The sequence below is a fragment of the Meriones unguiculatus genome, chromosome 7 (assembly GCF_030254825.1).
Source record: "Meriones unguiculatus strain TT.TT164.6M chromosome 7, Bangor_MerUng_6.1, whole genome shotgun sequence".
In the NCBI taxonomy this organism is placed as follows: Eukaryota; Metazoa; Chordata; class Mammalia; order Rodentia; family Muridae; genus Meriones; species Meriones unguiculatus.
The window spans coordinates 25,031,407-25,056,060 of record NC_083355.1 but is presented as its reverse complement, the minus strand read 5'-3'; the positions used below and the strand labels follow the sequence as shown (position 1 = coordinate 25,056,060).

Genomic DNA, 24,654 nt, shown 5'->3' with positions numbered 1-24,654 from the left:
GTGGGGCTGCAGAAAAGGGCATCAGACCCCTGGAACTGGAGGTACAAGCGGCTGTGAGCTGCCAGGTGGGTGCTGGGAATCAAACCTGGGCCCCGAGCAAAAGCAACAAGTGCTCTTAACCGCTGAGCCATCTCTCCAGCCCCTTGATATTTCTTTTCACTGGTGGATTAAAATTGATTGAGACGAGCTGGGCAGTGGTGGCCCCCACCTTTAATCCCGGCACTCGGGAGGCAAAGGCAGACAGATCTGTGACTTCGAGGCCAGCCTGGTCTACAGAGTGAGTTCTAGCATGGCCAGGCCTACACAGAGAAACTTTGTCTCAAAAAAAAAACAAACAACAATTCATAGTAATAATAATAAATAAATAATATCTTTGTGGAGGGAGTTATATCTTTCTTGAGCCTCCAACATGTAAATGTGCCTTGTTATCACGCGTATAGTGCCCCAAGTAGGAAACCACGTGACCGTAAGCTCTAAGTTAACCCAGGGTCACTAGAAACCCTCAAGACACCTGCCCTGGGGTGGCCTCCTTTTCACAGTGCCGCCATCGTCAGCTAACACCTACCTCTGGGATTCAGACCAACACGATCCCTTCTGTTCCCCCAAGAACCCACCTATGGCTTTGCGGGAGTGTACCCTCCATCTGAGAGTGCCATCCCAATTGGCCCTCACCCAGGAAACCCTTTCTGCCCACAGCATCCAAGAGGAAGTAGGGCGGAGAAGCGTGGGCCCTGTGAACAGAAAAGAAGCAGGGAGAGAAAATGGGGTGCTCAGGCTACCCTGCCCACCAGGCAGGCCTCAGATAAAGCTGGAGATACCCAAATGTTAATCACCCATTAGCCCAGCCCAGATGGAAAGGGAACGGTCGTTAGGTGTACTCGATGGCCTCCAGTGGGCAGGAACAGTGGGCTTTTACGCTGCTCCTGAGATAAGAGGCTTTCAAGCTAATCAGTGGTTGTGCGGTGCCTTCATATAAAGAGGCTAAGACCGGGTCTTGAGGCGAGATCCTGAGAGCCAACAGGTAGGAGAAAGGGACTCGTCCTGTCCTCCTGGAAGAGCTAGAAGAGCAGTGGGGTAAGAAAGAAGCTGGGAGCCAGGCACTCTGGGGGGCAGAGGCAGGTGGATCGCTGTGAGTTTGAGGCCAGCTTGGTCTACAAAGTGAGTCCAGGACAGCCAAGGGCTACACAGGGAAACCGTGTCTCAAAAAAAAAAAAAAAAAAAAAAAGAAAGAAAGAAAGAAAGAAAGAAGGAAGGAAAGAAAAGAAAGAAAGAAAAAGAAACAAAAAGAAAAGGAAGAAAGGAAGCAAGCTGGGACAGGCCTGGGCTGGCCTGGGAGGAAGTAGACCTCCTGGCGCCTTACCCTCTCTTTCCTAGTCTGCCCCGGAATCTAGAAGATAGTTCAAAGAGATTCTTAGGAGACCAGGACTCAGCCTTGGGCTAGCTCTGGCCTTCAGGCATCTGGAGGAAGGTTTCTTGCTTGCTATCTGCTATCTCTCCTGAAGACTGAAATGGGTCCAGACCCCAGAAGAAGGGTGGGTGAAACTTTAGAAGACTTCTGAGTTGAGATAGTTAAGCCTGAGAAGGGGGGCAGGAGGACAGGGTGTGGGTCTCTGCGTGGTGTTCGTTTAGGGGAGGGATATGATGTCTGAGTTAACGGCTTAGTTGGAAGCAGAAAGGTGGGCTGCTATGAACTCTGTTCGGGCTTTAAGGGGATAATCTTTCCAAATCCTATCCCTGTGATGTCTGGTAAGCAGCCAGGAAGGGGGTTCCCACCACCTAGGCCTTTTGCTGTTTGCTTCTTCCCAGACCTTCCATCCTACCCTATTCGGAATCCACAAAGTGGGATCAGATCTGGGTCAAGGCTGCATGTCCCTCCCAGATACCTCACTTAATGACCAGCACCCCCACTTGCTCCTGCCCCCCCCCAGCTCTCAGCACCGGCCTGGGCTCCTGAAACAGGTAGCTTCCTGGATACAACCTCAGTGCCATCCTGGCCCTTTTCCTCCCTCAGCCCCGGGGACACAATCTAGGAAGATGGTGGTGGCTGTGAGGACCTGCTCTCTGCTGCTGGTGCTCCTGTTCCTGGCAGTCGGGCTGGGAGAGCACGAAGAGGTTCAGTTCCGGTAAGAGTGGAAGGAGGGGGCTGGAATGCAAGCTGGCTTGGGGGTAGGGGTGGTGGGAACAGCCAGTCAGCAGCCTGGGCATGCTGTAAGGTCAAAATTAGAGGGTTATTCATTAAGAGTTCCTGTTGAGCCGGGCACGGTGGCACACACCTGTGATCCCAGCACTCTAGGAGGCAAAGGCAGGTGGATCTCTAAGTTCAAGGCCAGCCTGGTCTACAAAGTGAGTCCAGGACAGCCGTGGCTACACAGAGAAACCCTGTCTGGAAATAAACAAAAAGTTCCTGTTGGAGAGAGAAAGACTGTGGTAACTAGGTCTGTGAAGGGACTTTCTGGTGGCTGAGAGTCACCACTGAGGCACCCATGCATTCACTCAGATCTCATAGGAGCTTCCTGTGCAGCGGGCACAGGTCAGGACGCACGTGAACAAAGGTTCACAGATGGCTCGGGCCAACACAGATACACGCAGAGAAGAACCATGCAGACATGTCACAGAGCACTGTGGACCAAAGCCGGGACAGTGATGGGACGGGGGAACGCTGAGGGTTGCAGCTCACTCCTGGAACCCCGGCACCGGGCAGGCAGAGGCAGGAGGTTTGAAAGTTTCAGGCTAACCCGGGCTGCATCACGAGACCAGGGTCTGGAGAGAGGAGGGTGGTGGTGGTGATATAATCAGATGCTGTGTTTGGGAAGCAAGGCAGAGACTCGTCAAAGCAGAGCCCATCTCTTTCAGATGTGAGGATAATCCACGGACCACGCAAATGAAGGTGTAAGCTGTGAGGGAAGGGAAAGCTGTCAGAAACACAAGAAGAGACCGGTCTGTGGGTGTTGAAAACAAAGACTCAAATCCCATGAGGGGTAGCATGTCAGTTCATTCACCGCACTCTGGAAACGGAGGAAGGCGGTGGCTTCCAGGCCAGCCAGGGCTCCATGGGGAGGCCCTGTTTCAAAAAAAAAAGAATGGAGATTCAGGAAGTCATATCCCAGTGCCAGGGAGAGGCGGCAAGAAAAGCAGGAGTTCGTGGTGAACTTCAGCTGCAGAGCGAGTTTGAGGCCAGCCCGGGACACGAGAGACCGTGTTTCCCCAAACCGTAACAACACAGCAGTCAAAACCAAACCAACAGCAAATCCCAGAGAGTTGACGCTGGGGGATATTTCTCATTACAGCATTTGCCTAACACGCATGAGACCCATAGGTCCCTTTCTTAGAACTGAAACAACGAACAACGCCCCTCTCCCAGAAACTTGGGCCCAAACGACTCTTGGATGGGTCATTTATACTGTGTGGTTTATTCTCTCTCTCTCTCCCTCTCAGATTTATTTATTTATTATGTATAGTGTTCTGTCTGCATGTACACGTGCGGGCCAGAAGAGGGCACCAGATCTCATTATAGATGGTTGTGAGCCACCATGTAGTTGCTGGGAATTAGAACCCAGGACCTCTGGAAGGGCAGCCAGTGCTCTTAACCCTCTGAGCCATCTCTCCAGCCCTCATCATAATCATCATCATTATTATTATTGAGAGATGGTATCTTGCTATATCGCATAGGCTGGCCTTGAAACTTTTTTTTTTTTTTTCAGACTGAACCCAGGGCCTTGCACTTGCTAGGCAAGCGCTCTACCACTGAGCTAAATCCCCAGCTCCTGGCCTTGAACTTTCAGTGATCCTCCTGCCTCTTTGTTCCAAGCACAGGCATGAGCTCACTTTATTGTTTAATGCCTACAAACCAAAGGACTGGATCAAGCCATACAGTTTTTCCCACCTCCCCTTCACTGCTATCCTGTTTTCTATTTCTCGCCTCTCAGATCCCATGCTAAATTTGGTGGCCCCCGACCTCGAGGCCCGAGGTACGCAGAGGGGACCTTCATCAGTGATTACAGCATTGCCATGGACAAGATCCGCCAACAAGACTTTGTGAATTGGCTGCTGGCCCAGAAGGGGAAAAAGAATGAGTGAGTAATTCCCTGTACCTCTCCTGTCCCATGCCGAACTCTGCTATGCTCACACTGGCTCCCAGGTGACCACATGGGCTGGGAGACGCACAACTCCATAGACGCCTTTCAGTAAGTGAGGATGGGGAAGTGGCCGTAACCAGGGCCGTGACATTGACTGGCCAGTAGACCAGCCTGGGGCGGGATGGGTTCTCCCATCCTTTACTTGTAAGGAGAGGAGTCAGAGAAAGGTGCTGTTTGCTCAGGCTTTTGGATTCTGAAGCGCTGTCAGCGACAGAGGCAACTGAATACAGGCTGTGGCATGTGCGTGTGTGTGTGCGTGTGTGTTTGTGTGGTGGGGACCTTCAATTGTCTCCTCCAGCACAACTAATTCCCGAATCATCTTCATCTCACCAGTTGGAAACACAACATCACCCAGAGAGAGGCCCGGGCCTTGGAGCTGGCAGGACAGTCTCAGGGAAACGAGGGGACAGAGGTGCAGCGGAGGTGAGTCCACTGTGGGGAGAGGGGAAACAGAGCCTCCTCCCACCCCTCCCCGCTTTCACTGCTCCCCCTCTCATACTGCACAGGGGGGCGGGACCTCACGATAAGTGCCTCTCTCTGTGAGAGCTCAAAGAAGGGGGCCCAGAGAGTAAAGTCCTGTGACTGAAGGTAGGCATGGATTCCGTGAATCAGGAAGAGCAGGGAAGAAGGACCTCAGACGAGAGCTGCTCTCTCCTTGACAAACCTCAGGAAGGCGGTTGAGGGGACCGCTGGAAGACCCGGGCGCCTTCCCAAAGCCAGACTCCCGGGATCAGCCCTGCACTCTGGGATGAGTGTGAGGATCAGGGAGGTTCTCTCTGAGCTCACAGGGATGCCTTTTCAGATAGTTTTCGAGGCGAGGGGGTGAGCTACCTACCTCACCTCACTGCAAAGCCGTGCTTGGTTTTGCCTGGATGGCGGACCCTGTATTCTCTGGGTAGGCAGAACCAGGTAGGGCGCAGCCCAGAAGAGGCTCAGGTCTGAGGGTGGAGATAACCCAGGGGCAGCAAGTTGTATTGGCTCCCCAGCTCTCGACACAAGCTTTAAACCCAGCACGACAGAGGCAGAGAGAGGCAGAGGCAACCCAACCTGGGTTACATAGCACGTTCTGGGCCAGCCAGGGCTGCCAAGTGAGACTCCATCTGAAAACAAATGATCTGGGCTCCTGCCATCTATCTCCTTTGCAGCTCTTTGCCCAAGAACCTCAGTGATGAAGATGTGCTAAGGGAACTTCTGATTCAAGAGCTGCTGGCCTGGATGGTGGACCAAACTGAGCTCTGCCGACTCAGGTGGGGAAGCATGGGGGGGGTGTCTTTGGGGGTGTTAGAAGTTTAGGCTTCCAGGTGACAGTGGCATACATATTCAGATTTGCATGTTTTTGGACATCACTGTCTGCACGCCTGTGTCTTTCTTGTTGGGAACTGAACCCAGGCCTCTGCAACTGCTAAGCAGATGCTCTACCACTGAGCCATATCCCCAGTCCTGCTTGATTGTTTGCTCAGCCCAGGCTGGTCCGGTGTCCTGAGTGTAGCCCAGTTGGTCTCAAACTCATGACCCTCCTTTCTCCCCAGTCCTGGGGTTGTAGTTGTGTGCCATTACGTGCACCGTTGTGCTCAGTCCTTGTTCAGATCTCTGTCTTGGGACACACTGGCAAAGTACTTCCCCTTTCAGACCCACAGAGTATTCATTAAAATCCGATCTATTATGGGGTGTGGAGTCTCACATCCGTTACCTAGCACTGGGCAGGAGGATCTCAGGAAGACAGCCCAGAAGCTTGAGTGCAGTCTGCATGAGCGAGTTCTGAGACAGCCAGGGCTACACAGTGCTAACCTGCCCCCCAAATTAAAACCAAAACAGCAAGATTTCCTTCTCAGCTTCCTCCGGCTGAGATGAGGCTCTCCTGCCCTCTGTCTTCTCACCTGGCTGCCTGCTCTGTTCTCAGCTTTCCCTCATGACCTTTGGGCCACGGCACCTTCCCAGGGCTGGGAACCCATATTTGTTCACATTGCCCTGCTCTAGAGCCACTGTCCATCCCAGGGGCCATCAGCTAGGCTCTGTTCTGGAGTGAGGGTGTAAACACTGTGGCCTGACCCCTGTGCCCCATGGCGGAAAGGATCTGCATCCAATACACAGAAACCGAGACATACCCAGCCTTGCTGGGACCTGGGGAGGCCTGGAGGGAGCTGATGCGGGTGCTTTCCAGGGGGTGAAAAGGGAGAAGGGGATTGGAGAGATAGCTCAGTGGGTAAATAACATGCTTGCTGAGTCCCATGGCCTGCAAGCCAGGTCCTGCAAGCCAGGACCACAGCATGCCGTTAATCCCAGTGCTGAGGCAGATAAGGTTGATCGCTGTGGACTGCCAACCTGTCTAGCTAAATCAGTGAGCTCCAGGTTCGGTGGGAAATCCTTCCTTAAAAAAGATGGTGGGAGCCAGGCGCGCTGGTGCAGGCCTTTAATCCCAGCACTTGAGGGGCAGAGGCAGGCAGGTCCAAGGCCAGCCTGGTCTACATAGTGAGTTCTAAGATATCGAGAGAAAATAGTGAAGCCCTGTTTTTAAAGAAAAAGAAAAGAAAAAAAAAGGTGGACGGAGGCTGGAGCCAGTGGTTAAGCACCTGCTGCTCTTCCAGAGGACCGTGTTCTGTCCCAGCACCTACGTGATGGCGCTGCCAGCCGTAACTCTAGTTCCGGAGGACCCCTTCAGGCCTCCACAGGCTCTGGATGCACATTGTGCACATACTTTCATGTGGGCAAAACACCCAACACACGTAAAATAAAATGAAATAAACCTTAAAAAAAATAAGACGGACAGCAGCCTGTGGCCTGGACATACCTACCTGCACAGACACATGGGTACACACACACACACACACACACACACACACACACACACACACACAGAGTGTGATCAAGCCAGCGGAGAGGACCAATCTCTGTAGGAAGGTGGGGAGCTGTCTCTGGACTTTTGTGAATGATTTAGACTACTGACCAATCGTTAAAAAGGTCATTTGCAGGTAGGGGGGGCTTGTCTGCGCCTGGACGCCAGGGTAAACTTGCTGAGCTGACTCCCAGTCGGTGACCCCTCCCTCCTTGTCTCCCCTTCGCCCAGGTCTTAGTGACTGACTCAGCCAGGGGCAGGACTGGACTCTGACCTTCGCTTGCTCGGCCCCTGCTTCTGCCCTGGTCCAAAGTCTCTTGAGAGAAGCAAACCAATAAAGTCTTGAGCTGAAGCAAACCCTGGTGTCCACCGTGAAAACTCATTCAAACCTCAGCTGAGCACTCTGGGGCACGGCTGTGTGTGCCCTGGGTGTGACTCCCAGGGGAAAGGGACACATCCAGTTGCTCCTCTGAGCATCTTACAAACACACTGGAAACTCACAACAGACAAGAGGGGTTCTGGCAAAAAACACTGCATGTGACAGTGAAGCAAACACACACGCGAAACGGCAGACCTTCATGCCAACTGAGCATGATGTCACAAGCCTGTGACACCAGCTCTGGGGAGGGCGAGGCAGGAGGGTAGGGAGTTCGGGGACAATGTGGCTACAGGAGATCGTCCTAACGTTTCAAAAGCAAGAAAGTAAGCACACAGAGAGGAAGGTTCTTCAGCTACGATGACCTTCCGAGTAGCTTGAACAACGTGTGCCATTGCACAAGCAGCAAGCCTTCATCCTCAAGCACACAAACACACCGCCAATCACACAGTGTGCTGAGGCAGGTGGAGGAAGGCGGAAAAGTCTTTTCTAGATGCGATGTGCGAAGAAAATGTCATCTCTGTTGAGACTGTGAGGGCAAAGCAGTGAATACGTGGGCTGGCGAAACCGCTCAGTGGGAAGAATGAGAGGACGCCAGTTCATTCCCAGAACCCTCAGCCAGTGGCTCACAAGGCCTGTACCTCTTTTGTTGTTTGTTTTTGTTTTTTGAGGTAGGGGTTCTCTGTGTAACAGTCCTGGCTGTCTTGGACAGCCACCATGCCCAGCCCAGCTTGTAACTCTTGCTCCAGGAGGTCCAGCATCCTTTCCTGGCCTCAGAGGGCACGCAAACACCCTTGTGCATACCCCCCCCACACACATAAATTTAAACATAATTAAGTCAATAAATGAGAAGGAAGTTCAGCACGAGGGCTGAGAAGGCAGGCAGGACTGAGGTCTCAAAGGGTGGCTCATGCCCGTTACACAGCACTAGGGAAGATGAAGCAAGAGGATTGCTGGAGGGCTAGAGAGATAGCTCAGAGGTTAAGAGCACTGACCACTCTTCCAGAGGTCCTGCGTTCAATTCCCAGCACCCAGCACCCACATGGCAGCTCACACGGTCTGTAACTCAGAGATGTGAACCTCTCACACAGACATACATTTGGACAAAACCACCAATCCACATAAAATAAAGATAAATAAAATATTTTCAAAAACCTGGAGTTTGAGGCAACCTGGACTACATAGTTAGAGTTAGGATGATATAGTGAGACCTTGTCTCAAAATAAAATATAATAAGATGCTGGGTGTGGTAGCCCACATCTTTAATCCCAGTACTTTGGAGCCAGAGGTCTATAAAATGAATCCAGGATAGCCAGGGCTACACAGAGAAACCCTGTCTCAGAAAAAAAAAAAAAAAAAAAAAGGGAAAAGCAAAGAATAAAAGAAAAATAAATTTGAAAGCAGGCACAGTGGTTCATCTCTGTGTATTTGAGGCCAGCCTGGTCTACAGAGTGAGTGCCAGGACAGCCAGGACTACACAGGACACCCTGTCTTGAAAAACAAAAACACAAAAAAAATTGAAAAATATCTATATAATATATATTATACATATAATTATATATCAACATATTATGATATATAATTATATATTTTACATTATGCATAATGATTTTATATATATATAAAACATATATATATATATATAAAATTATGAGTAGGTGGCTGGAGGGATGATGGTAACGAGCACTGACAGTTCTTCCAAAGGATCTGAGGTTCCTTTGGATCCTTATGGATCTCAGCATCCATAAGACAGTTTACAACTGTTTATAGCTCTGGTCCCAAAAGATCTGGTCCTGAAAGATCTGACGCCCTCTCCTGGCATCTGAGAGCACTGCACACAAGTGTTTTACATACATGCAGGCAAAACATACATAAAAAATTTATTTATTTATTTTTTTTTTTTAGAATTTTGAAATTATTTCTAATTATGTGTAGGTCTGTCTGAGGTTGTGTGCATGTGAGTGCGGGTGCCCTTAGAGGCTAGAAGGGTCAGATCTCCTGGAGATGGAGTTTCAGAAGGCGACTGGGAGATGAACTCAGGTCCTCTGGAAGAGCAGCTTGTCTGCTAAGCCATCTCTCCAGACCTTAAAATAATGATGAAAAAATGTAGGTAGCCAGGCAGGGCGGCACACAGTAGGTGAGTTTGAGGCCAGCCTAGACTACGTGGTAACTTTGAGGCCAGTCCAAGCTGCATAGTGAGACTGTCTCTATTTAAACACATAAATAAAGCATAAATAAAAGAGGGATTTGTTTGTTCGTTTTTCAAGGCAGTATTTCTCTGTGTAGCCTTGGCTGTCCTGGACTCACTTTTTAGACCAGGCTGGCTTCGAACTCACGGCAATCTGCCTGCCTCTGCCTCTGCTGGGATTAAAGGTAAGCACCACCACTTCTGGCTAGAATAAGAGTTAAGAATATTTTTACTTACTATCAGCGTAATGAACATGCACGTGAGAAAGTGACCATGAGGTCAGACAATAGCTTTCAGGAATTAGTTGTCTTTTTCCTCCTTGTATTGTCAAGTTTGCTCCAGCTCTGGCTCTATTTGTTTCTTGAGACAGGGTTTCTCTAAGAAGCCCAAGATGGCCTTAAATCCAGCATCCTTCTGCCTCAGCCCCCTAAGTCCTGGGGTTACAGGCAAGCACCACCACACCTAGCCATGCTACAAAGTTAATGTATTTATTTGTTTTTAATGTCTGTGTATTTGTGTTTGTATGCTGAGTGTGTGCGGGTGTCCACAGAGGCCAGATGAGGTCACTGGATCCCCTGGAGCTGACGACAGGGGTTGTGAGCCATCTGATGTGGGTACTGGAAATTGAACTTGGAATACTCTGGAAGAGCAGTAAGTGCTCTTAAACACCAAACTTCCTCTCTCGTCCATGTTACAGAGTTAAGACTGTATCTTCATCCAGAGCAGTGGTGCATGCCTGTAATCCCAGCACTCAGGGAGGCAGAGACAGGTGATCTCTGAATTCAAGGCTACAGAACAAGTCCAGGACAGTTAAGGCTACACAGAGAAATCCTGTCTCGAAAACAAACAAACCAAAAAAAAAAAAAAAATCACAAAACAGCTGTATCTTCAACGAAGACTAAAGTGTAAGTGTACATGGGAGAGAAAGACAGACAGACAGAATTTATGTATCTCTGGCTGGCCTTGAATTCACAGAGATCCTTCTGCCTCTGCCTTCAGAGTGCTGGAATTAAAGGCATACACCACCATACCTAGGCTAAAACTAAAGTTCTTGAAGGATTTGAAAAGAGCAAGTCAAGAGAATTTACTTGTGTTCCCAAACACTGGCTCCCACAGCAGAGGATTAGAATACACTGCACAGGATAAAGTGGAAAAGGAAATACTTGCTTTACTTTAATTGTATGGAATATTTACATGCATACATGTATGCGCACCACATGCATACCTGTTGAATCTCCCAGAACTAGGGTTATGGATGGTTGTGAGCTACCATGTAGGTAGCAAGAATTGAACCCAGTTCCTCTGTAAAAGTACCAGGTCATTGAGTCATTTCTCCAGCCCCTAGGGTTTTTGGTGTTTTGTTTTTTGAGACAGGGTTTCTCTGTGTAGCCCTGGCTGTCCTGGACTCACTCTGTAGACCAGGCTGACTCCAAACTCAGAGACCCTCCAGCCTCTGCCTCCGAGAGTGAGGGGATGATAGGGGTGCAAACCAGCACCCAGCTTAGGTCTTACTTTTTAAAGCAGCTGTGTGTTAGTGATTCTTCATGACAGAATTTATTGTGTTGACCTGAGATCTATCCCTAGAACCTAGTAAAGGTGGAAAGAGAAAGCAGACTTCATAAAGCTGTTCCGTGACGTCCTCACATGCACTGCGGCATGTGTGCCTACACGCTAACTCAGACAATTGTTAGAGGAAAAAAAATTAAGAAATTAATGTTTTAGGGGAAAGTTTGGATGTTCATTTGTGGAGTCTTAGATATCAAAGCGGATTATCCAAAAAAGCTACATATTTTTTTTTCTCCCTTCATTTGTTAAATGCTCTTTCTACAAGACATCCATTGCAAAAGCCTGTCTATAAACAAGGGATTTATTTTGTTTTGTTTTGCTTTTTTTCAAGACAGCGTTTCTCTGTGGAGTCCTGGAACTCAATTTGTAGACCAGGCTGGCCTGGAACTCAGAGATCTGCCTGCCTCTGCCTCCCAGAGTGCTGGGACCAAAGGTGTATGACATCACGCCCGGCTTAAACAAGGTTCTTGATCACAAGGTCTCACCTAAAGCCTCACAACTAACTCTTTAACATCATAGTAGGTGTTAACTAAGCATGACATGCCTGTTTGAGGTAGAAATTTATAAGTTTGTGCAGAATAAACCTTTTCTGACTTAATGACTTTCACCTGTTGGATTTTTTGTTTGTTTTTCGCAGATTCTGAGTTGGGTTAAGAATTTACAGCTAAGGACAGGCATAGTGGCAAACACCTTTAATTCCAGCCCTCAAGGGGCAGGGGAATCTCTGTGAGTTCCAGGGCAGCCTGGTCTATATAGTGAGTTCCAGAACAGCTATGTAGATACGTCTCAAAAACAAAACAATAACAACAAAAATAATTTACCCTTAAAAATTTGAGCCAGGCTGTGGTGGCACATGCCTTCAATGCCAGAACTCAGGAAGCAGACACAGGCGGATCTCTGTGAGTTTGAGGCCAGCCTGGTCTACAAATCCAGTCCAGGACAGCCAGGCTACACAGAAAAGCCCTGTCTCCACACTTCCCCCACACCTCAAAGAACTTGAATTTGAGTCAGACTGCCTGACTCATAGCTAAATCCTATTCCACGCTGTTAACATAAGGCAGATTTCCAAATTGCTTGTGAAATACAATACTAACTCACAAATGTGAAGGTTTTGAGTAAGTAGTATAGAACAAGGCAAGTTGTACAGTGCCTGGCACAAATTTATCAGAGTGAGCCTTGAGCGGTGGCACACGGCTGTAATCCCAGCATTTGGGAGGCAGAGGCCAGGCGGATCTCTGAGTTTGAGGCCAGCCTGGACAGCCAAGTCTACACAGAGAAACCCTGTCTCAAAACAAACAAACAAATAAGTAAATAAACAAAAAGAAAGAAAATATTGTTTTAGCCAGGCGCGGTGTGATTACAGTGCCTGTAATCCCTGCACTCAGGAAGGCAGAGAGGCAGGCGGATTTCTGAGTTCGAGGGCAGCTTGGTCTACAAAGCAACAGTCTGGCTACAAAGAGAGACCCTGTCTCGAAAACAAACAAAACAAAACTAAACTAAAAACAAACAAACAAACCTATCAGAAGTGCTGCTGCTGCTCTTCTAAGATTTAGCTTTATTATTGCCTTTTGCTCAAAGTGGTACCCTCAGCTGGGCGTGGTGGCATATGCAATTAGTCCCAACATTCGAAGGCAGAGGCAGAATATCTCTGTAAATTCGAAGCCTGCTTGGCTTACGTAGTGATTTCCAGGCCAGCCAAAGCTATATAGGGAGACCCTGTCTGGGAAAAAAAAATGGCACCTTGCATGGCCAACACAGCGCTTGGTGATGCCCCTGAGCATCCGTTGCTCTCCAGGCCCTGGAGCAACAGTCCACCTTGGTGGGATGCATGGGGAAATACAACAGGGCACGGAGTTCTCGTCTTCCATGTCCTCTTGGCTTCGTGAAGCGTGGCCCCAAGCTAAAGCGGGGGAGCAAACGACCTCTCCACCCACCCACCCAACAAGACACTCTTGGACTCCCTGCAGGAAGTGAATCGCACAGCTTCCGGCGCGCTCAGATGACGCACGGCCCCGGGCTTCCGCGTTGGGAGCCCGCTACAGAACCTGGGACGCGGGGAGCTGGGGTCCGGGCAGCAGCGGGGCTGCCCGCGGGCCCGGTGTTGGGGATGCACCGGCGCGGGGTGGGAGCTGGCGCCATCGCCAAGAAGAAGCTCGCCGAGGTGAGCGGGAAGGAAGCCGGGCCGGAGCCGGTTCTGCCCTCGCGTCACCGAATTCTCCCGGAGCGGAGTTCTCTTTCCCTAAACCTCCTTCTAAGAATACTGTAGAAGACAGGCTTTCCGGAGCCCCGGAATGAATGCGCTGGAGGAGTGTCAGGAGGCCGCCTGTTAAGTCGCTGTTTAAGGCAGATCCTTACCCTTTCGCACTAAAGCTGTGGCAGCACACACGGGAGCCTTCGCGCTCACTGTCTCTACTCACGCCGGTCTTTTTGTCTGACAGGCCAAGTATAAGGAGCGAGGGACTGTCTTGGCTGAGGACCAGCTGGCGCAGGTGAGTGATTGTGAGGTTCCAGGCAGGAAGACAGATGGCACAGGGCTGGTCAGTAGACCTTGGATGGTATAGGTTGTCTAGACTCAACCAAGAATAGGGTGTCAGGCAGATCCAGATTTCGTTTTAGGGAGATTTGATAATAATACTAGCTTAGATTTAAAAAAAAATATATATTTTTTGTGTATATAGTGTTCCACCTGCACACCAGAAGAGGGCACCAGATCACATTATAGATGGTTGTGAGCTTGGGTGCTGGGAATTGAACTCAGGACCTCTGCTTCAGAGCAGCCAGTGTTCTTAACCTCTGAGCCATCTCTCCAGCACCTAGCTAAGATTTTTGAGTGATTAGACTTGTGCATTTTCTCCTTCCCTTTCCCCTTTTTATTTTACTTGATTATTGTTTTTTGTTTGTTTGAGACAGGGTTTCTCTGTGTAGCCTTGGCTGTCCTGGACTCGCTTTGTAGACCAGGCTGGGCTTGAACTCACAGTGATCCGACTGCCTCCCTTAGTGCTGGGATCTGGTTGATTTTTTTTTTTTTAATGTATTCAATGTTATGGCTGCATGTAGGCCTGCACACCAGAAGAGGCCACCAGATCTCATTATATGATGGTTGGGAGCCACCATGTGGCTGCTGGGCAGTGAGCTAGGGGTGTACTTCAGAGGGAGAGTGTTTGCCTAACGTGCACACGTACCTGAACACCATTATCAGCGCAGCAAAAATCTAAACAAATTTAAAAATCAGAATGATAACTTCTCCTAGGAATATTGATATTTGGCTGGGCAATGGTGGTGCATTCCTTTAATCCCAGCACTCAGGAGGCAGAGACCAGGCTGGTCTACACAGTGAGTTCCGTGACAGCCAGGGCTACATAGAGAAATCTTGTCTCGAAAAACAAAATAAAAAACAAAACTGATATGTTTTTGCAAATTACATTGCATTGCAGTGGGAACAGCATAGCATTGGGAAATCACAAGCCAGTGAAATTCATGAGCATATCAAAAAGAAGTTGTGACAAAAAAATAAAAACATATTATGTTAGATATATTGAAATGACAGTCTTTAGTCACAGTGATTAATAATAAGAATGGTGTTGTTCAAGGTTTAACAGTCTGCTGGGTAGGTGCCTTTTTGAAATTTAGTTTTACTTGGTATTTTGAGACAGGGTCTTTATGTAGTCCTGGAACTCACAGAGATCCTCCTGCCTCTGCCTCCCAAGTACTGGGATTAAAGCCATGTGCCCCCAAGCCTGGCCTTTTTTTGTTTTTGTTTTGAGTTAGGGTCTCACTGTGTATCATTGGTATGGAACTAGCTGTGTTGAGCAGGCTGGCCCTGAAGTAGGCTATCTGCTTGCCTCTGTCCATTCACGGCTGGGATTAAAGGAACATACCACCACACTCACATCCTTTATTACATTTTTTGTAATGATTAGTATCAGACCGCCAGGGCCTGGCATATGCTAATTATATGTTTTACCACTGAACTCCTCAATTTATGGCTTTTCATTTTAGATACCACACAATAATGAATACATGCCTGACTTGTGGCACCTGTCAGTCAGAGCAACTGGGAACGCCCTGAGGGTGGATGAGTGGTGGAGCTCAGATTCCTTCTCTAACATTACTGTTTTGTGTGTGGACTCTGAATGCACTTGAGTATTGTGATTGGTGAAGAAGAGGAGGTGGTGCAAGTCTCAGACCCCCTGGTACTAGAGTTGTAGTTACGAAGCACCCAGTGTGAGCACTGAGAGCCAAATGCTGGTTCTTGGCAGGGGAAGTAGTGTATTTTAACCTTAGTTATTTCTTCAGTTCCTCGCTCCTTACACTAAACCCTCCCAAGTGCTTAACCACATTTCCTAGATTATGCTTTTTGTTTGTTTTCTTTTCTTTTTCTTTTTTTGTTTGATTTTTGGAAAACATGGTTTCTCTGTGTAACAGAATCCTAGTTGTCCTGAACTCAATTTGTAGACCAACCTATCTTGGAACTCAAAGAGATCCAACTACCTCTGGGCGCTCAGGATTAAAGGTGGCTGATTATGCTTTTAAGAAGCACTTATATTGGGCCTGGAGAGATGGTTCATCAGCTAAGAGTGCTTATCCCTCTTGCAGAGGACCTGGGTTCTCACCCCCCACATGGCAGCTTACAAGTGCCTACAATTCCAGGTCCAGGACATCCAAAAACTTATCTCCTCAGGCTAGGCTCCTGCACACATACAGAACACATACAGACACTCAAACAGGTACACATAAGATAAATAGATATTAAAAGGTAAATAAATAAAAGCTCTTACTTTACAGGGCATTGGTGGTACATGCCTTTAACCCTAGCACCTGGGAGGCAGAAGCATCAAATCTCTGAGTTCCAAGCCAGCTTAATCTACAGAGTGAGTTCCAGGATAGTCAAGGCTACACAGAGAAACCCTGTCTTTAGAAAACAAAACAGTGGGCCCCCACTGGCGCATGCCTGTGATCCTAGTGCTCTGGGAGGCGGAGGCAGGTTTATCTCTGTGAGTTTGATGTGAGCCTGATCTACAAAGCGAGTCCAGGAAAGGATAATTCAGATAAAACAAAAGATACTGAAGTCTCCCAATGCAGCTTTGGGGTGCAGCATGCTCCACCCCACCAATTCTTCATCTGCAGTTATACTCTGAGAGGTACAAGATTGAACGTTCAATAAACAGTATAATCCCAGTTCTTGCTCCTCTTCATTCTTTCCTCTCCAGCCTTCCTATAGTGGCTAACATTTGTGTTTGCAGGGGCGTTTTCTTCCTTCTTTTTTTTTCTTTTTAGATAGTGTTTCACTCTGTAGCCTTTGCTGTCCTGGAACCCACTTTGTAGACCAGGCTGGCCTCAAATTCACAGAAACCTGCCTGCCTCTACCTTCTGAGTGCCACCATTGCCTGGCTATTCTTTCATTTCTTAAGACAAAAAATGGTAGATGTACTTTCAGTTTAATGAATTTTTCCAGGAAGAAGAAAAGAAGCACATCAGACATGAACATGGATTATCAGAACAGGGACATATAAAAACAAATACAGATTTTAGAATGGAGGAAACAATATCATCTCATTTTCTTTCCTTTTTCTTTATTTAATGTTGTTTTATGTGCATAAGCCTTGGAATTGGCATTGCAGACAGTTGTTAACTGCCATGTGACTGGTGGGAATTGAACCTGGGTCCATTTGGAAGAGCAGACAGTGCTCTTGACCACTAAGCCATCTCTCCAGCCCTTCATCTCATTTCTTTTTGTTTTGTTTTTCAAGACAGTCTCTCTTTATAGCCCTGACTGTCCTGGAACTCTCTCTGAAGTCCAGGCTGGCTGCTGAGATCACCTGCCTCTGCCTCCCCTGTGCTGGAACTAAAGGTGTGTGCTACCACTGCCTAGCTGTCACCTCATTTCTGTCTGCGACATAGCTGTGCAAAAGTATAGAGAGGGACAGAGCACAAAGCTTGAGCATCACTGCAAATGTCTGATCTCAGCACCTGGGTAGTGCCAGCAGGAGGATCAGGAGTTCATGCAGACTGGGCTCCCTGAGATCCTGCCTCACTAAAAGGCCAAGAGAACACAGAATAAGTGGGCTGACAGTGGATCTGAAGGAAACTGGTTATTTTTTTGTTACATTTATTTGTGTGTAGTACATGGGCTCATGCCATAATAGATGTGAGAAGGCCAGAGGACAGCTTTCGCCATGTGTGTTCCTGGGATTAAACTTGGGTTGTCAGGCTTGACAGCAAGTGCCTTTACCCCTGTGCCATCTCACCAGACAGAGACAGGTTATTTTAGATTGTCACCAGTCTGGGGACCTATCTTTAGCCTCTGATTACAGTTGGGTTGCTCTCATCTCCCCTTGTTTTTCTTAACAGATGTCAAAACAGTTGGACATGTTCAAGACAAATCTAGAAGAATTTGCCAGCAAGCACAAGCAAGAGATCCGGAAGAATCCTGAGTTCCGAGTACAGTTCCAAGACATGTGTGCTACCATTGGGGTGGACCCTCTGGCCTGTAAGGAATTGTCTGTAGGGGTGTGCTGTTCTTGTGAAACTCTTATAGAAGCTCACCTGCTGTCATCACTTCTGTGGGGCCTCTCTTCATGCACCTGCAGGAAAATACAGAGGTCGTATGTTTAGGGAACGTCCAGGAGGATGCTGTGTGCCCTTCTGATGTGGAAAGTGGAGAGCATGGAGTACAGGCTGTAGGCACCATCTTACCTTGAACGTCTGTAGTGCACTTTGTCTTTTTTTTCCTGGCTTTGTTCTTATTAGAAAAAGAAAAGTAGCTGGAGAGATGGCTCAGCAGTTAAGAGCACTGTCTGCTCTTCCAGAGGTCCTGAGTTCAATTCACAAAACCACCTGGTGGCTCACAACCATCTATACTGAGATTTGGTGCCCCCTTCTGGCCAGCAGGCACACCTGCAGGCAGAAGATTGTATAAATAATAAATAAAAACATCTTTTAAAAAGGTATTTTATTATTTCTAGTTAGGTGTGTGTGTCGAGTAGGGGGTATGATGTGCAGGTGAGCCCCAGTGGCTTACAGCTAGGGAGCTGGATTGACAGGCTTTGTAAGCTGCCTGCTTAGGTGCTGGCGCCTCTGGAAGACCAAGAAATCTCTTTAACTACCCAACCACCTAAAAAGAAGTCCCAAAAAGGAAGAAGTTTAGTGTTTGTTTGTTTTTAAGACAGGGTTTCACTACATAGACTAGGTTGGCCTATAAGTCACAGAGATCTGTTCACTTCTATTTCTCTAGTTCTAGATAGATTCAGTTCTAATCCTAGCTTTTTTTTTTTTTTTTTTTCTTTTTTGAGACAGGGTTTCTCTGTGTAGCTTTGTAGCCTTGGCTGTCTTGGAACTTACTCTGTAGACCAGGCTAGCCTTAAACTTACACAGATCAGCCTGCCTCTGCCTCCCCAGTGCTGGGATTAAAGTGCACCACCACCACCACCACCACCACCCAGCCTTACAACTGGCTTTGAAAAATGCATTATTTATTTGTTTGGGTGTTTTGTCTGCTTGTGTACCATGTTTGTGCCTGGTGCTTAAGAACAGAAGAGGGCTTTAGATCCTCTGGGGCCCAAGTTACCGTTTTCAACCATCACTTTAATAACTGAGTTATTTTGACACCCCTCCCATCCCCCCACTTTGAGACAGTAGCCCAGGCGGGTCTCAAATGGGTAGAAAAGTTTGAGGGTGGCCTTGAACCTGCTGATCCTGCTGTCTTGCCCTTCAGAACGCTGGGATTGCAGGTGTGTACTCTGCATGCATATAGCTGGCTTGGAGGCTCTTCGTTAGCAACAAGGCAGCACTTACAGTTAGGTGGGAGACTTCCTGCACGGTAGATGCTTTAATCCATCATTGAAAGAAGAAGAAGGATGAAAATGAATGAATAATACAGCTTTTATTTTTCTGTCTTTAGCTGGAAAAGGGTTTTGGTCTGAGATGCTGGGCGTTGGGGACTTCTATTATGAGCTGGGCGTCCAGATTATTGAAGTATGCCTGGCTCTAAAACATCGCAATGGAGGTAAGGGTGGTTGGTTCTTGTGGACTGGGCCTTAGACATAGTTTTTGGTTTACTTTTCTAAAATTCTATAGCCTGCAGGCCTGCAAGGTCTTGAGACATATCTTAGCTATTTCATGTGGCTGAGTCTTTGGCACGTCTCCCAAGCCAAGGTTAAATATGGAAGGAGGAAGCTGGTGTGATACTCTGGTTTACAGGAGTCTGGATTACGGTGTTCTCACTGTAACTGTAGGTAGACCTGCAGCTCTGACCTGCCTCTTTAAAGTATGGTAAGGCCAGCTGAACCTTTGAGTTCCAGATTTATGACCTTAAATTGGCCACCTGGGGCCATTGAGATGGCTCAACATGTACAAGTGTTTGCTGTGCAAGCCTGATTACATGAGTTCAATCCCTGCAACCCTCATGAAGGTGGAAGACGAGAGCTGCTTCCACAGACTAGTTTTCTGACCTCCATATGTACATTGTGCCATATCCACACATGTGTTCCACACAGAATACAGACACATTCAGTACTAATAACATTTTGAGAAACTTAAAAAATAAAAAAAGTCTTGCTACCCTGATAAGGGACACACCTGTAATTTCATTACAAAAAGCTTAGGCAGAATCATGACTTGGAGGCCAGCCTAGGCTAATAGGAAGGTAAGGCTACCTGGGTTATGTAATGACCCTATATTTCAATAAAATAAAACAGAACCAGGTGTGGTACAGCACCACCCTTCATGCCAAGCATTCAGGAGGCAGAGGCAGGCAGGTGTTGATGAGCTCCAGGTGAACCAGGGTTATACAGTGAAGGACCTTGAGTCCTTCACTACATGGCCTGCTTGGTTGCAAGTTGCCATGTGGGTGCAGCAGAGACCTTGTCTCCAAGAAACAAGACAATCAGATTGGCCATGTGGTAGAGACATCTTTTTGTTTTGAGAAAAGGTCTGGTTATGTTGCCCAGTTTGGCCTGGAACTCATGGTCTTTTCTCAGTCTCCTGAGTGCAGGGAATCGAGGGGTAAGCCACCATGCTTATCTGCTGCCTTTGTTTTCAGATTTTTCCTGGGCCTTCCTTATTGCAAGTTCTAGCAAGGTCTCAGGGCTCATTTTCTATGGTCTAACCTGTTATTTTAGGAGAGACTGAGGATCTAGAGTGACATTTGTTCTATGTAATTGGCTGGAGAGGCTGTCCATGTATTTGAAGCAGTTGTAGCCATGTAGGTAATGTTTTCATTTTCTTTCTGTCCTCCCCCAACAGGTCTGATAACTCTGGAGGAGCTACATCAACAGGTGTTGAAAGGAAGGGGCAAGTTTGCTCAGGACGTCAGCCAGTAGGTCCTGCTTCTAACCCCTTGAAGTATTAAGGAGTTTTTTTTTTTTTAAAGACAGGGTCTCAGGTGGTGGCACAAGGCTTTAATCCTGCACTTGGGAGGCAGAGGCAGGCAGATCTATGTAAGTTTGAGTCCAACCTGGGGTCTGCAGAGCTAGTTCCAGGAAAGCCAAGACCACATGAAGAAACCCTGTATCGAAAAACCAAAAATATAAAAACAACCAGGGTCTCTGTGTAGCTCAGTCTAGCCTGAGGAGCTCAGAGTGGCCTTGAACTCCTGATCTCCCACCCATGCACACCTTTAAATTTTGTGTGTATGGAGTGTTTTGCCTGCATGCATATCTGTCTACTATGTGTGTACAGTTCCCATAGAAGCCGTAAAATGCCCTCAATGCTCTAGAACTGGAGTTTTGGTTGCAAGTTGCCATGTGGGTGCAGTAAAACCTAGTGCCACCGCCTCTTTAGTGTTGTGGTTATAGGCAGGCACAACAGCTGGCTAGAAAGAACACTTTCCAATCGTATAGCACGCCTTCTCCCTAGTCCTACAATGTCTAGGCTAGCTTTAGAACCATTCTTAACCTGTATGACAAAGATGCATTCCCTTTTCCTGTTTTTGGTGGTATTGTGGATTGAACCTAGGTCCTTATCCTATAAACTACATCCCTAACCCTATAAAAACAATGTGGGGAGGGGACAGGGTCTCACTATGTAGTCTAGGACATACTGTAGACCAGGCTGGTTTCAAATTCACATAACTCCAATCTGCCTCTTCCTTAGTAGTATTGAGATTAAAGGTGTGTGTCATCACCTGTGGTGCATGTTAAATTTTTAATGTGTTGAGATTATTTATTTGATGTCAAAAAGACTAGAACAGGCACTTAAAGCCTGGGATGCAGTCAGGTGACAGGGCATGCGTTGGCCTAGTTGACCCGACTGTGTGAACCCAAGTTGAGAAAAGATAAATAAATGGCTGTTCTAGATGTAGCTCCCAGGAGTTCAGCCTCAAACAACAGAAAGAAGACCAGAAATATTAAACAGCAAGCGGTGGCCTCTTTGTGCACCAGCTTTTCAGAAGAGAGAGCAGCTAGTGTATCCAAACCGATTTGAGTCTGCTACTAGAGGGAGCATTCAGACCACTGATGTCCTTTCCTGCAGGGGCCGTGAACCTCCTGTGTGTGCTGCCTGTGTGTGATCTGCACACATTCTGTGGGTTTTATGTCTTTTCATGAGTTGCCAACTACAATGAGAAAACAACAGTGATCAGCTGCTGTTTGCTGTAGTTGACACCACTGCCTGTTGGCTCTTCGGACGCTATTCCACTTAGAATATCTGAGTGTCAGGCCTGACTTGCCAAGGGTCTTTCAGTTTCCTTTACTCACTTCAGAGACGACCTGATCAGGGCCATCAAGAAGCTGAAAGCACTGGGCACTGGATTTGGCATCATCCCTGTTGGCGGCACTTACCTCATTCAGTCAGTTCCGGCTGAGCTCAATATGGATCACACCGTTGTGCTGCAGCTGGCCGAGGTAGGGCTTGCCTTAGAGATGCTCGGGAGCGGGTTCCACCTGTCTGTTGTCAGGCCTTTTGCTAAGACTGTCTTATGGATGAACTACTCAGGCCTGTGCTCCTTCAGCAGACATTTATTGAGCAACTACAGTGCAAAAATCCCGTCTAGGCTCTAAGACAGAGAGGCTGATACAGTCCTCACCCTTGATGAGCTTACAGTCTAGTCAGGCAGACAGACATGCAGACCACTGAATTTCTTGGGGGCAGACAGACCCTCTGATGTCTTAAACTAATTTGTAGGTTCCTCACAAACTTAAAACTTATTTGCCATCCCTCTGCCCTGGCCCTAGTTTCTCAGCATGCCTGAAGCATAAACATACACCATCATCCTCATCTCCATGACACAGGGAAGATGTGTTCATTTTTCTTAATTCTGTAAAATAAAACAAAACTACATAAGCAGCGGGCTTTCAGTGTTGGAGGATGGGCAGGGTGAGGTGGTGCAGTGGCTTTGTATTTAAATATTTAGATGAAATTTATGATTATCCCCATTCCTTCTTGGTTAATTACTCTGAGTCTTCTCTTGGTGTGCTCTGGAATTCTCTATGGAGGTGTAACTTGGTTTCTTAGTGCTTGGACCCATCGTTCTCCATCCTGTCTCCTCAAAGTCACCTCTCTTCGCTGGGAACTTTGATGTTCTTTTCTACACGCTCAGGCTTGTTGAAAGCGGTTTGTCCAGATAAATGTCCTGCTTTTAGGCAGGCTAGGCAACAGTCTTAACTGATTGAGTTCCTGTTTATTCTTCCTTCCTCCAGAAAAACGGGTATGTGACTGTCAGTGAAATCAAAGCCAGTCTTAAATGGGAGACAGAACGAGCGCGCCAAGTGCTGGTATGTGACTGGAGATGGCCCTGGGGTCAGAGGCAGCCTTGTTTTAGTCCCTCCAACCTGGAAGCCTGCTATCTGAACACTAGCAGGAAGTCTAGCATCTGCCAGGAGAGCCGAGAAGGCAGAACTTCCTGAAGCTGGCTTCTAACCGGGATATGCACACTAAGGGACCAATGGAACCCAGTAACTCTACTGGACTCTTGGAACCTGGAACTGCTGGTCAAGGACATGACAGCAATATATTTGCACTGGAAGTAATAGTATAGAGGAAAGGGAATTGGTAACCACTGAAAATATTTGTAATTATGAGCTATATATTATACGGTAGATAATTTTGCTTATACAAACTTGTACTAGTAAAACACCTAGGCTTAAAAGAGGCAGCAGAAGGAACACTTTCAGTACCTTTTTCCTTACCCCAGCAATTTTTTGCACTTCTCTCCATAAAATACATGCCTAACAACACTGGGCAGTCAGTCACAGCTTACCTTAGGAACTCAGTCAATTGTGGATTAAGTACGGTCCTTCCCATTTGCTCCCAGCAAATGATTTTTCTCAAAGCCATCCATAACCCTGATCTCCACTTTTCTCTGGGGCGCTGGAGAGACAGAGGCAGTGGCTTTGACACTGTATACCATGTACTGTTGGAGTCCTGCATTCTTTCCACTACTTCCCATTATACTGCAGCTGGGTAAGTTAAAATACTGCGTGCCATTCACACCTTGGCTAAAGCCAAGCATCCCTGTTTGGGTGTATGAACAATGAAGGCACATTTAGGTTCTCTGAAAACTTCTTAGAAGCTAAAGTGGGCATGGGGACTGCTTAGCTCCCCAAACGTTAACTGTAACCTCCCTTTTCCAATCAGTCCTCTTCCTCCCTCCAGGAACACCTGCTGAAGGAAGGACTAGCCTGGCTGGATCTGCAGGCTCCAGGGGAGGCCCACTACTGGCTGCCAGCTCTCTTCACAGATCTCTACTCCCAGGAGATATCAGCTGAGGAGGCCAAAGAAGCCTTCCCTTGAGTGTGGAGGGATACATAGCAGCAGGCCAGACAGGGTCCTGCCTGTGAATAAACCTGGACAATTTTGTTTATAAACAAGTTCATTCCAAGTCTTCTTTGCTCCTCCAGTATTTTTTTTAAAGTGGCTTCACATTTCGTCTGTTTTGGAGGAAGCCTCATCTATCCAGTAAGATAACCTGAGTAACAGAGATAGCAGCAAGCACTCAAAAATGACTTGCAATTATGAATCTACAGATCCAGAGCCAAGACATGCATTGTCTCATGGCTAGCCTTAATATTAACTGAGACAAACCACCACTCCAGTAATGCACACCTTCTCATTCCTTTCCATCCTCGCAGATCTAGGCCTCACAGTAAGTCACCCTGACATCTTCCAGCGTCTTCTGTAGTTTATCATTGAGACGGAACTGTGTGAAGGAAACTGAAGTCTGGTGTGAGGTAGAGGAAAGCAGAGTTCAATGGAAACAGTCAACACTGCACCTCAACAATTTGTTCAAATTCCTCACTATCTCTCAACCAGGTCTTGCAAAATCTAGGTGGGGAATTACTGAACACCTACCCTGTTCCCTTTTACATACACTGCCCGTAAGTCCTTACAGCAGCCTTCAGTTGGGTACTTATCTGATTCACAGGGGAGTGAATGCCAGAGGCCACTGGCTTAGACAGTGCCGAAGCTAAAGCCAGGCTCTCCTAGCCCGAGAGCTTACAGTACAGGCTGCCGGCACATGACGTGCACTGCTTATTTCCTTCTGCACTCATGATCGACCAAGAGGAAAAGCCTTCCCTTAGAAACCAAGGTTCTCATAGCATGTGAACAAGGTGGCAGC

General features: G+C 47.5%; 2 protein-coding genes across 3 annotated transcripts; both read left to right on the top strand.

Annotated features, from left to right (window-relative positions):
* Positions 1-1,003: 1,003 nt before the first annotated feature.
* Positions 1,004-7,326, top strand: Gip (gastric inhibitory polypeptide). Of its 2 annotated transcripts, none has more exons than XM_060388402.1 (6): positions 1,004-1,021; positions 2,012-2,123; positions 3,927-4,073; positions 4,470-4,559; positions 5,282-5,383; positions 7,201-7,326. In XM_060388402.1, the coding sequence occupies exons 2-6, from the start codon at positions 2,035-2,037 to the stop codon at positions 7,205-7,207; spliced, it is 435 nt and encodes a 144-aa protein (XP_060244385.1). In that variant the 5' UTR covers positions 1,004-1,021; positions 2,012-2,034; the 3' UTR covers positions 7,208-7,326. The 2 variants fall into 2 exon arrangements, with proteins under 2 accessions (XP_060244385.1, XP_021501006.1); XM_021645331.2 differs by having other exon boundaries at positions 1,014-1,074.
* A 5,756-nt stretch (positions 7,327-13,082) lies between these two features.
* Snf8 (SNF8 subunit of ESCRT-II) lies at positions 13,083-23,916 on the top strand. The gene is made up of 8 exons (XM_021645337.2): positions 13,083-13,260; positions 13,538-13,588; positions 17,451-17,589; positions 19,000-19,104; positions 20,343-20,415; positions 21,799-21,940; positions 22,736-22,810; positions 23,691-23,916. The coding sequence occupies exons 1-8, from the start codon at positions 13,099-13,101 to the stop codon at positions 23,826-23,828; spliced, it is 885 nt and encodes a 294-aa protein (XP_021501012.2). The 5' UTR covers positions 13,083-13,098; the 3' UTR covers positions 23,829-23,916.
* The last annotated feature ends 738 nt before the right edge of the window (positions 23,917-24,654 follow it).